Source organism: Megalobrama amblycephala, linkage group LG4 (assembly GCF_018812025.1).
Source record: "Megalobrama amblycephala isolate DHTTF-2021 linkage group LG4, ASM1881202v1, whole genome shotgun sequence".
Taxonomy (NCBI): Eukaryota; Metazoa; Chordata; class Actinopteri; order Cypriniformes; family Xenocyprididae; genus Megalobrama; species Megalobrama amblycephala.
In genome coordinates, this window is record NC_063047.1 from 53,848,883 (window position 1) to 53,861,712 (window position 12,830).

Here is a 12,830-nt window from a genome sequence, read left to right on the forward strand (position 1 = left end):
ATGTTTTCAAAAATAATGAAATTAAATTAACTAACAATGAGCAACACATTTTCTACAGTATTTATTAATCTTTGTAAATGATAGTTAAAAAAAAAAAAAAACTGTTCATTGTTAATTCATGTCTGTTAAATAATGTTAACAGATTCAACTTTTGATTTTACAAATGTATTAGTAAATGTTGAAATTAAGATCAATAAATGCTTTAGAAGTGTTTTTCATTGTTAGTTCATGTAAACTAATGTAGTTAACTATGTTAACAAATGAAACCTTGTTACCAAAGTTTCTTATTTATCAGTTAACTTCTGAATCAAATCCATTTTTGATGTGACCACCATTTATCTTTAAAGCAACTATTTTCCTAGTCATTTTGATTTTGGAGAAGTTTCCACAGAAGTTTCATCTGTGGAATTAAGATTAAGACCTATAGGCCTGGTTTCACAGACAGGGCTTAGACTAAGCCAGAGGTAGGCCTTAGTTTAATTAGGGCATTTAAGGTGCTTTTATAAACGTTCCCTAGAAAAAAAAACATTACTGGTGTGCATCTTGAGACAAAACAATGGCACTGACATATTTTAAGATATGTTAGTATAAGATGCTTTCAGTTAAAACAGCTAAAACATGCATTTTAGTCTAGGACTAGCTTAAGCCTTGTCTGTGACCACATTAAAATCTAGTATTTCTTCATTTAAAAGCTGGAAATGAAAACATTTTCACTTTTTAAACCCACTTTGTGTAAATGTATACACACAATAATTTTCAATGATTCTTTCAACACAGAATACACAATAGATAAAATTGTCCAGTGCTTCAGGTCAGTCAGGTATTGCACTGCATCATAAATTGCTTCATGTAGCACCTGGAGTCTGTCAACAATGTATCCTTTTATTGACAAGATGGTTAGTCATGTGACCACTGACATGCTGCAGAATGTCCAGCTCCAGCTTATTTCTAACGTAGGCACGCTTTCCTTATTCCAAAATCTGTTCAACATGACTCACTTGACAACTCTTAAAAATAAAGGTTCCAAAAGGGAACGCTAGTGTCTGCTCAAGTGTTATTCCCTGATGTCTTGAATATGCCGATTTTCTATGTCACCAAGCTTTGCATGTCTCCTTGGGTTGATCAGGTGGATACATTTTTGCTTGAATTTGGTTGCAGACTCCACCTTTGGAAGTGGGGTCAGGATATGTAGATCCTCTTTGAGAGCCTTCAAATATAGTCTGTGGAAATTTGGAAGTCTAAAGGTCAACTCCGGTTCATAAATCATTTATAGCATGTCTTGGTTCATAGCCACTCTCTGAGGAGTGATCAGCCAACAAGAGGACATCCTCCTCTTCCTCCTCCTCCTCATCCTTCTCCTCCTCCTTCTCCTCCTCTTTCTCTTCAGCAGGCACTTCTCTTTCACAGTCATTGATAGAAGAAAAGGGAGTTTCCTTTGCATAATATCTATCCTCCTCTGAGTTCACAAATACGTTCACAGTAGTTGCTTGTAGAAATGTGGATGATTCTGAATGGTTTGAAGTACAAGTACATAAAGACGCAGGGGTAACTGGATGTATATCATCATTATCCTTCTCGCATATTTCACTTTCTTGACTTTGTTCCAAATCAGTAGCTAGTGTGTATAAACACTGATTTGATGTCTCAGCCTCCTCAGATTGCTCTGGCGGGTTGACATTGGCAATGGATGATGGGTTAATTATTACATTTGTAATGTTTTCTCTCTTATGGTAGCCATACTCCTCCTCCAATGCAGAATCATAGTCCTCTGTGTTCACAGGCAATGTAACTGTAATTGTTTGGAGTTCCTCAGGGGTTTGTTCTATAACCCTATTATTTATTTTAATAAAGATCTGTAAAGTACAAACACTGTATTATTATAAATGATAGTTGTCCTCAAACATGCATTGCATTTATTTTTTACACCTTGTTAGTTCATGTTAAATGGTTAGTTCACCAAAAAAATGAAAATTCTGTCATTTATTACTCACCCTCATGTCGTTCCACACCCATAAGACCTTCGTTCATCTTCGGAACACAAATTAAGATTTTTTTGATGAAATCCGTTGTCTCAGTGAGGCCTCTATTGCCAGCAATGTCACTGAACCTCTCAAGATCCAGAAAGGTACTAAAGCCGTATTTAAATTTAGTTCACGTGACTACAGTGGTTCAACCTTAATATTATAAAGCGACGAGAATACTTTTTGTGTGCCAAAAAAACAATATAACGACTTTTCAACAATATCTAGTGATGGGCGATTTCAAAACACTGCTTCGAAGCTTTACGAATTTTCGCTTTATAATACTAAGGTAGAACCTCTGTAGTCACATGAACGGTTTTAACTTGTGTCTTTCTGGATCTTGAGAGGTTCAGTTACATTGCTGGCAATGGAGGCCTCGCTGAGCCATCAGATAAAAAATAACTTAATTTGTGTTCCGAAGATGAACAAAGGTCTTACGGGTGTAGAACGACATGAGGGTGAGTAATAAAAGACATAATTTTCATTTTTGGGTGGACTAACCCTTTAATGTAGTTAACAAATGAAACATTATTAGTGTTACCATTCATTACTAAATATTTATCATATATAGTGTCCCAAAAAAGTATTTTGACTCTTAAGGTGTGGTCACAAAATTTTGGAGAAATTTCATGGGCAAAAAAGTGAATTGTCTATTGTCAATACTAGTGTTGGGGGTAAAGCATTACAAGTAAATTGAGTTACGTAATTACTTTTTCAAAGAACTAGTAAAGTAACGCATTATGTTTAAATTTACAACAAAATATCTAAGTTACTTTTTCAAATAAGTAACGCAAGTTACTTTTTCCCCCATGTATTGAATGACAGCTCTCTTGACCTCATGTTGAGGGAAATCGTGAGTAAATGCAGAGGCGTGTGCGCTGTATGAACATGACGGTTATTGTAGTTTTAGACTAAATGACAGCAGGCTCATCTCACTTACACAAAAACAGAGTCAGTATTCCTCAAAATGTATAAAAACAGTGAAATGCAATCTCAGAATATTGCACAAACCTGCAATGATTAAATATATTAAATTAAACAAATATACTTTATGTATTTAATCTTACTTTATTAACCAATGTCTTTGCTGCTGACCTTCAACGATCCAATTCAAGCATACTAATAAGCAAAAATGACTTTAGATAAACATCACATTTGTGTTTTTTATTTTTTATTGCTGAAGAAAGAGTGCTGAACTTTCTTCTACTGTGTCGTATTCTTCTTTAATCCAGAATGGCAGCACAGCCTAAAGGTTGTTTGAGCTGCGCCCTCTACTGTAAAGGTGTGAATTTGCATTTCCTTCAGCTTGAGGCTTATTAAGTTCAATTTTGGTGTTTGAACTTAATAACATTTACCAAAAATAGAACTTTGTTATTAAAAAAAAACAAAAACAAGCAAGCCCAGCCCAGGTGAGAAAAAGTAACGCAAAAGTAATGTAAAGCATTACTTTCCATAAAAAGTAACTAAGTAACGCAATTAGTTACTTTAGCCGCGTTTCCAACGCAGGAACTTTCCCCAGGAACTAGGAACTCTGGGGTGGTACTGGGTGTGTTTCAACCGCAGGAACCAGGGTCTAAATTAGGGCTGCACAACGATTAATCGCGATTAATCGTTTGCAAAATAAAAGTCTGTGTTATGTAATATATGTGTGTGTTCTGTGTATAATAATTATGTATATATAAATACATGCACATATATGTACAGTAAAGTCCAAAAGTTTGGAACCACTAAGATTTTTAATGTTTTTAAAAGAAGTTTCGTCTGCTCACCAAGGCTACATTTATTTAATTAAAAATACAGTAAAAAACAGTAATATTGTGAAATATTATTACAATTTAAAATAACTGTGTACTATTTAAATATATTTGACAAAGTAATTTATTCCTGTGATGCAAAGCTGATTTTTCAGCATCGTTACTCCAGTCTTCAGTGTCACATGATCCTTCAGAAATCATTCTAATATGCTGATCTGCTGCTCAAGAAACATTTAATGTGTACAATTGTACAAAATATTTGTGTACAATATTTTTTTTCAGGATTATTTGATGAATAGAAAGTTCAAAAGAACAGTGTTTATCTGAAATCTAATCTTTTGTAACATTATAAATGTCTTTACTGCCACTTTTGATTGATTTAATGCATCCTTGCTGAATAAAAGTATTCATTTCTTTAATTTCTTTTCAAAAAAATAAAAATAAAAATTCTTACTGACCCCAAACTTTTGAACGGTAGTGTATAATGCTACAGAAGCTTTGTATTTCAGATAAATGCTGTTCTTTTGAACTTTCTATTCATCAAGGAATCCTGAAAAAAAAAGTACACAACTGTTTTCAACATTGAAAATAATCATAAATGTTTATTGAGCAGCAAATCAGCATATTAGAATGATTTCTGAAGGATCATGTGACACTGAAGACTGGAGTAACGATGCTGAAAAATCAGCTTTGCATCACAGGAATAAATTACTTTGTCAAATATATTTAAATAGTACACAGTTATTTTAAATTGTAATAATATTTCACAATATTACTGTTTTTTACTGTATTTTTAATTAAATAAATGTAGCCTTGGTGAGCAGACGAAACTTCTTTTAAAAACATTAAAAATCTTAGTGGTTCCAAACTTTTGGACTTTACTGTACATATATGTGCATGTATTTATATATACATAATTATTATACACAGAACACACACATATATTACGTAACACAGACTTTTATTTTGCAAACGATTAATCGCGATTAATCGTTGTGCAGCCCTAGTCTAAATTAAGTTCCGGGTAAAAAATTCCCCCTCTGAAAGTACCTGCTCGTGAGGTAGTACTTTTTCAAAGTTCTAGAACTTTTGGGGGTGGGACCTGGGCGCTGAACATGCTGATTGGTTGAGTTCACGCAGCATTTTATTTCAACCATTGTTTTTTTTAAAGTCTGTTGCGGTGCGTGCAGTAAGAGTTGTTTGCTTATATTAAGCTTATATGCGGAGGACGAAATCCAGCGGGAACTGGAAAGTCACGCGCAGTCCTACGTCACCAGACTATCATCACGGTACTTTAGACCGCTATGTAAATGCAGCTAGCAATAGGTCTGGGGGAAAAAAAGTTTCTGGGACAAATTGTTCCGGGTAATTTTGGTGGACGCAGCTTTTTTTTAGAGAGTAACGCAATATTGTAATGCATTACTTTTACAAAACCTAGCAGCTTTCTGCTGGTCAGCTCGGAGAATCCACACGGCCAACTTGAACCTGTTGTGAAATCTGCATGGGGAATCTTTCGCCATTACGTGGAATTTTGCCCAACAATGGTAAAAGTTTTCGCAGTTAAATATGTACAAATGTATTTGCTTTACATTTGGCCAGTTGGTTAAAAATAATTGAAAAAGTGAAGTTAGATCTGAGAACATCTCTAGCATTATTTGTTTGCAGAATTCACTTGGTTTGATATTTTGTATATGATGCAATTTAATGCAGACATTTTTAAGTCCAAATATTTTTGGGGCTTATATAGTCATAATAAATATGTATATATAAATATTAAACACTTTGAAGGTGCATGTTCAAAAAAACTTTCAAATAATGTGCAGTGAATTACTTTTATGTAATAAATGATAAATGCAACATAAATTCTCAAGTCAAGATAAGATATGATCAAAGAATGATGAACATCAAAAGTATTCTAGTACATACCAAGGCTTTTGGAATGTGGAGATTCTTGATTTTAAGCCTCATGTCGTAAAAACAACCAAAAGTCACAACAATCCCAGTTGAAAAGGCAATCAGCAGAATGGCTACAATGCACACCAGTAGCACAAAGCTTCTAGTAGAATCTTTAAGAACATAAAGACACATTAGCATATATACAGCACAAATATACATACATACACTACTGTTTAAAAGTTTGGGGTCAGTAAGCTTTTAAAAGACGTCACCAAGGCTGCATTTATGTAATCAAAAATAGTAATGTGAAATATTATTACAATTTAAAATAACTCATATTTTTAAAATGTAATTTATTTCTGTAATAGCAATGCTGACATTTCAGCAGCCATTTCTTTGGTCTTCAGTGTCACGTGATCCTTTAGAAATCAATCTAATATGCTGATTTGGTGCTCAAGTAACATTTCTAATTATTGTTGAAAACTGTTTTTGCAGCTTAACATTTTTTTCAGGATACTTTGATGAATATAAAGTTGAAATGAACAGCATTTATTTGAAATTTTGTAACATTATAAATGCCTTTACTGTCACTTTTGATCAATTTAATGCATCCTCGCTGAATAAAAGTATTAATTTCTATATAAAAAAAATCTTACAGACCCCAATAATTAAAAATGATCTTATACTGCATTTGTGAAAAGAAATATATATATAAATATATCCACCACCTAATAGAAAAGTACATTTGGTGGTGCTGAAGTTGTTGTTCTTCGAGGCTTGTTGATGGCTGGCAGAAACACTAACACAGTAGTTCTTGCCAGATGGCACATTAGGGACAATGTAGGGAGATTCTGAGGTTGATATCGGAGGAATAAACTTTAAAAAATAAATAAATAAATAAATAAGGGAATATGGATTAATTTCAATTAAGTAATCCATTTTAAATTGCGAACATTCTGAAATTTCACTATAATAATCGGTAATGGTACATTGGAACAAATATTCTTCGTAAGCGATTACCTCTGATTCCCCTGCAGGACTTTTCTCAAAAAGGTATAGCAGGAATTCCAGTTTGATCTCTGGTTTTAATTCCAGTCTATGACTAAAATTAATTTTAATGGACTTTTGGTCAGATGAGATCTCTACATCCGGAGAACTCAGACGAGCTACAGAAAGATCCAACAGAGAGTCAAACACAACCATTTCAGAAGAGCATTATTTGAACTTTTCTGACAAAAACAATTTTTGACCAGTGTTGCCAAGTCCGCTTATTATAAGCGACTTTGGGCTTGTTTTTCTGTAAAGTCGCTTATAAATATCGGTAGTCGCGGGTCGCGTTTTTTTGGGCTTGTTTCTAAAGTGTAGTTGCTTATTTGGGCTTGATCCCCCCACCTCCATAATAAGTTGTCAAGCAGATATTTTCTATATGTTATTTAAATGTAGGAGTTTGTCTAGCCGGTTCTCTCTGTCCCTCCCCTTTCCCCATACACACAGGAGACAGCAGAGTTTTTTCTCGTGATCACGACATAAAAGTTCTTTTTACAATGATTGATTCTGAAACACACTGTACCCGGATTCTACTGTTGCTATAGTAACGAACACAACTTTGACGCGCATCTGATCGGCGGATAAAACATCATGCGCTCATATATCTTGCCAGCTAAATGTTTACTTCACTTAATAATAAAGTTTACAATAAATAAATACATATAGGCTAATCAATCATTGTTCAATAAATGTACGCTTAACATATTGTTTGTGTAATTAACATAATATTCAACAGAGCATCTCAAGCGCAGGCAGCTGCCTTCAGAACGATGCCAGATTATTCTATAATTCTAAAACCTTTTAGATTAAACCAACTTTATTTTCCGTACTCATTTAAAAATATATATATATATATATATATATTACATAATGTGTTTGTTATTTTTATTCGTCAAGTAGGATAGGCTGTGATGTGCGTTAAACTGTCTTCCTCCTATCTTCCATTAAAAAGAGGTGCAATACTCCAGATTTCCAAAAAACAAAACAAAAAAACTTTAATCCAGTTGATATAGGCTAAAACAATCTTGGGATGCTGTTTGAGAAGCGTGTTTATGTGTGTTGTTTCCTACAAATGTAGAAAATACAATAGGTTACACACTATCACTGAATTAAATGACATAGGCTATAAATCATATTTCTTATATACATTGAGTGACATTTTTAGGTAAACGAACACTGAAACTGTGATGATTAAAATAGCGTCTTAAAGATACACAATACGGTTCAAACAGAATACTATACGGTGACATCAAAATTAGTTTTAATAAACAATAAGGGGGGGGGGTCCGTAGAAAAAGTCGCTTGTTTTGGGCTTGTTTTCACAGGCCTGGTTGCTTATTTGTCTTGCGAGATCTGGCAACACTGTTTTTGAAATTCATTTTAAAAGCCTCTTTTAATACATATGAACTTACTGTCTCCATATGGCTGGAAAGACTTTGATGTAGTTGTCCAGTTGGAGTTCATCCCTTTAAACGTGGTCTTGACCCTTACAAAATAATGCCAATGGAGCTCATCAAAGGTCAGCTCGCATTTCAGTATGGCTATGTTAGTGCAGTTTGGAGACGGAATCCACTTTCCTCCAGACCTATGTGAAAATACCATTAATAAACCATTAACAAAAATCTATTTGACAACAATTTTTCTGAGAACAGATTAAAAGAGTAGAAGTCAGGTACATGTTTTGTACAGTTGTATACTCCAAGGTATATTTGGTGCCAGGAGGGTTTCCTTGTCCAGGAAGCCATTCAGCTGTAGCATTAAAATCCAATAATCCTACAGTCAGGTTCTTTGGAGGAAAAAGCATTGCTGTAAATAAGAGAGAAAAAAAAATGCAGCATTAATTAGAAAACAAACTAATTTTAAAAAATACAAATGAATATACAAGGCAACATGTATTGACGATTACAGGGTGTTTGCGTGCAACAAAATAGTATTTATATATTTATATTGTGAGGTTAAGAAGGGAAGTCAGGTTACCAATTCAGATGCATACTAAAAATGTACACTACCTTTAGATGGCGCCAGAAATATCTGGAGCAATGTGAACATGCAGGTTAGAAGAAAGCAGGTCATTGTGTCATTAAATCATTTTTAAAAATGGCTGAAAGTTTATCCTCAATCTCCCCTGCAAAAACATTATACAGCACAAGACATATAATTACAACTGATCACTGATAGTATTTAACATGAGGTTTGGAGTAATAATAATAAAAAAGACAACATTACATAAATAGAAACATGCAAATTGGCATGATTAGTCTGGTGCTAACAATATTTGACTTAAAGGGCCAGAACAACTTAAAAAACAGTATCAGATAGAATTATTACGATAACAACAGGAGGGATATAATAATACTAAAAACAATAATTGTTCAGTAAAAGCCTTAGTTACTAATTAAAGACAAGTAAAGTCATACTCACCATATTTGATTCATCTCTGGTTCTATAAATAAAACACCAGCCCTGAAGACAGCAGATCCATCTCAAGCACCTGCAGCATACTGAGATCGGGTTAAGCAAATGATCAAAACCAAATATGACTGCTATAAAAGTGTTAGTCTTTCCCTACAGGAAACCTCTTGAGGGTACGTCAAGTTTAAGATATGCCCCCGAGCAATTTTAAAAAGATGAATAAAACACCCAAACATTTCTCTGTCTAAACATTATACAGTACATAAAATGGTAGAAGAACTGTCCTCGGGTTTACACTAACAACATATCAAACAAGTCCCAACCTCTCTGCAGATCTAAAGTGTATTTGGGACGTAAGCCCCTCCCCTGTTACCTGAAACATGCAAACAGGTTGTTCCAGTCTCCAGGGTGGAATCTCACCTGGCATCTTCATCAATCTCCACCCAGTATGCATCTGTTACAATCACAATAACTGATAAGCTCTGTCAAAATGTGATTACGTTGTTATGAACATTAATTAGAAGCTTCAGGATACGAATGAACATTTTTATTAGTATTATTTTTTCACATATATATTGGTTAAACAAGCTTATTTTAAATGTTTTGCAAGTGACCTAAGTGCAAGTGCAAAATAAATTAATGTATGAAAACTTCATGGAAAATTTTAACATTAAATTACAGATTCATAAAACTAAAAGGAACAGTGGCCACTATGATTATGAAGGTACTTATTTGATCCTTAGAATATTAAAACTTATTATTATTTTTTATATATATATATTTGCCATAGCAGGAACTTCTTAAGACTAGTTATTTCTGCTTATTGTATATACATGCAAAATAACACCATGAAGTGAAGATAAATCAGGAAACGCAAGATACGTCCACATTTTACAGTGAGATGTTTTTCTCTTTTATTACAGTGTGTAAATGCACGTGATTGATGTTCCTCAAACATTGCGTTTCTTATTCTTTTCCACAATTTTCAGTAATTTTGCAATATTACACAAACAAAAGTGTAAAATGTATGTATAAGTGTAATATTGTAAATGAATAACAGCATGTCTGTGATTTGACCATTGGCACAAGTATAGCAGGTAATCACAACCGTGCTGATAATCACACCAACAGTATAACTGTGAGTGTGCTATTGCTTTTAGGCAAGAGTTTATAGAGTTAATACTAAGTAGCTAACATTTCTGACCAAATTTGCCAGGTATATGTTTTTTTTTCAATCAACAGTTTTTTTTCTCCATAAGAAGCCAGTTTTAGGTGTTACTTATTTTTTATATATGTAATTAAAAACTGTATTGTGAATGTTTTCCCCTGCAAAAGTACTAGGTTCTCCCGAGAAACGTTGCATTCTCCCGCAAAACTATGGAGTCCCCAAGAGAAACTTTGAAAAATATGGAAATATAGTTTTTCCTCCTATCATATCCTGTAGAAATTACTGATTATCCATATAAGTGTTTCTGTATTCTAAGTTAGCTTGAAGCTGGATCCTCTTACTCATTTCTATGACTTTTGGAAGTGTGGAGAATTGTCTTTAGTAAACTTGAGCACATTGGTGTCTTCGTGGAGTCAAGGTGTGTTTTCCAACAGCTTATTGGTGGAGAATGCGGGCAAGTTTGTTTAACTGCATCACCTGAGAGGTGAATTGTTCAGATAAACACCAACTAACAAACACAGATCCTAACAGCTTCCTTTCTGTGGGATATATTTTATCATTAATAATGATTCTTCTTCAGGTATTTTAGAGCAGAGGTCTTCACTCCTGCTCCTGGGGACCCACTTTCCTGCAGAGTTTGGGTCCATAGGAGCAGGGTTGAAGACCTCTGTTTTAGGGGCCGTTTACACAACATCATTCTAAACTATCAATGGAAAACTTTTTACGCATTTTGGCCATTTATTTACACAACAACGGCTTTTTGGGGGCCTGAAAATGCAAGCTTTTGAAAGCAGGTTTCAAAGTGTAAGTTTTTGAAAAATATACCGTTATCATCCTCATGTAAACAACAAAAACACAAATTTGTGAAAACTGTGATATCATGTGCATGCACATTACATGTTCAGTCTCTAGGCGCCTAGTGTTTCTTTACAAAGTGACATCGCCAACTACTGGCCTGACATGCATAATACAGCATTTTTAATCATTTTCGTAGATAGGGATCGTTTTGACAACTTTGTCGTCTGTACATGAAAAAAGCAAAGGAAAAACGTTTCAGTTTTTACTACTTTGTTGTGGTGTAAACGTACCCTTTGAGTATATTATGCAGTTAAAGGATTAGTTCACTTTCAAATGAAAATTACCCCAAGCTTTACTCACCCTCAAGCCATCCTAGGTGTATATGACTTTCTAGTGTCAACTGGTGTCGCGTCAGTTAAGTTTTTCCGTAAGCTGGATAGGGAAGGCGTAGGACGTATCATAAGTTTTTAAACTGCAAGAGTTTATAAAACTTGTTAAATATGGATATTTTCTCTTACAAAAAAAAAAAACATCAGAAAAAAAAAATGCAAACGCTTCAGAAGGCCTTTATTAACCCCTTAGAGCCGTGCAGAGTACACGTTTATGATGGATGGAAGCATTTTCTTCAGCTCACTAGTGACCCCTGTTCAATGACATTATAAAGCTCGGATGCGTCAGGATATTTATTAAAATATCTCTGATTGTGTTCATCAGAAAGATAGTCAAAGTCAAATTTGCCCATTGGCCTCTGTCAATCATGGCCTCCTAATCATCCCCATATACTGATTGGCTTCATCACTCTGTCTCCTCTCCCAATAAGATGGTGTGTGGTGGGCGTTCAGGCACAATATGGCTGCCGTCACATCATCCAGGTGGATGCTGCACATTGGTGGTGGTTGATTAGATTCCCCCTTCCATATGCAAAGCGCTTGAGTACCCAGAAAAGCGCTATATAAGTATAAGGAATTATTATTATTATTATATCCACCTAGGATGGCTTGAGGGTGAGTAAAGCTTGGGCTAATTTTCATTTGAAAGTGAACTAATCATTTAACTTGCAATGATCTTGCATCTGTATTTGTCATATGTCTCTTAACAGTTTTATCACATTGTGTGAATGCAATGTAAAACACTTCTTTCATTAAAATGGTCCTGTATCTGTGACTTGTGCTAATGACCACGCAGTTTATAGAATTCCTCACAAAATTATAAAGTTTCTATATAATATTATTCAGCTGTGAGACAGGCGCTTGAGAATAGACAGAAACATATCCATTCACTCAGTTCTTTATTTCCGGCAGTTTTTTTTACTATGATATTAAAATTTGACAAAGGTGTCTACAATACTTTTGACAATAGGCTACAGAAGTGGCATTTATTTTTAGCAAAAATAAATGATGAGGGCATGGTAAAAGTTTCTAAGATCATTTGAATGTGTCTTTCATATAACAAAACTTAAAAAGTTGAAATCATCCCATTGGACATAAAAGTACCAGAAGTAGACACATGGGCCATGTAAACACAGCAGCTAAACGTGGTTGTCACTTCACCTTTTAAAGCTTAAAGTGTTAATCACTACAGTGGTTCAACCTTAATTGTTTGAAGTAACAAGAATACTTTTTGTGCAGCATTCTGACTTAGAACCTGGAAGCTCTGAACGTAAACAGCGTAGGAGAATGACAGGGTAGAGAAGAAATTGTTGAATAAAGTCGTTATTTTTGTTTTGTTTTTGCA

General features: G+C 34.3%; 1 protein-coding gene across 1 annotated transcript; it reads right to left on the bottom strand.

Annotated features, from left to right (window-relative positions):
* Window positions 1-150: 150 nt before the first annotated feature.
* On the bottom strand, window positions 151-11,003 carry crfb12 (cytokine receptor family member B12). Its single transcript, XM_048190025.1, has 9 exons — window positions 9,504-11,003; window positions 9,140-9,219; window positions 8,728-8,843; window positions 8,395-8,524; window positions 8,131-8,303; window positions 6,692-6,837; window positions 6,400-6,547; window positions 5,702-5,841; window positions 151-1,853 (listed from the first exon to the last, which is right to left on the bottom strand). The coding sequence occupies exons 3-9, from the start codon at window positions 8,789-8,791 to the stop codon at window positions 1,257-1,259; spliced, it is 1,398 nt and encodes a 465-aa protein (XP_048045982.1). The 5' UTR covers window positions 8,792-8,843; window positions 9,140-9,219; window positions 9,504-11,003; the 3' UTR covers window positions 151-1,256.
* Between the last annotated feature and the right edge of the window lie 1,827 nt (window positions 11,004-12,830).

What these genes read in the sequence shown, in the direction of transcription:
- crfb12 (XM_048190025.1), bottom strand. Translation starts at nt 8,791, where the DNA reads ATGACCTGCTTTCTTCTAACCTGCATGTTCACATTGCTCCAGATATTT. An exon ending in TATACAACTGTACAAAACAT is followed by an intron (nt 8,304 to 8,394) that starts GTACCTGACTTC and finishes ATTTTCACATAG; the next exon opens with GTCTGGAGGAAAGTGGATTC. An exon ending in GTCCTGCAGGGGAATCAGAG is followed by an intron (nt 6,548 to 6,691) that starts GTAATCGCTTAC and finishes TATTTTTTAAAG; the next exon opens with TTTATTCCTCCGATATCAAC.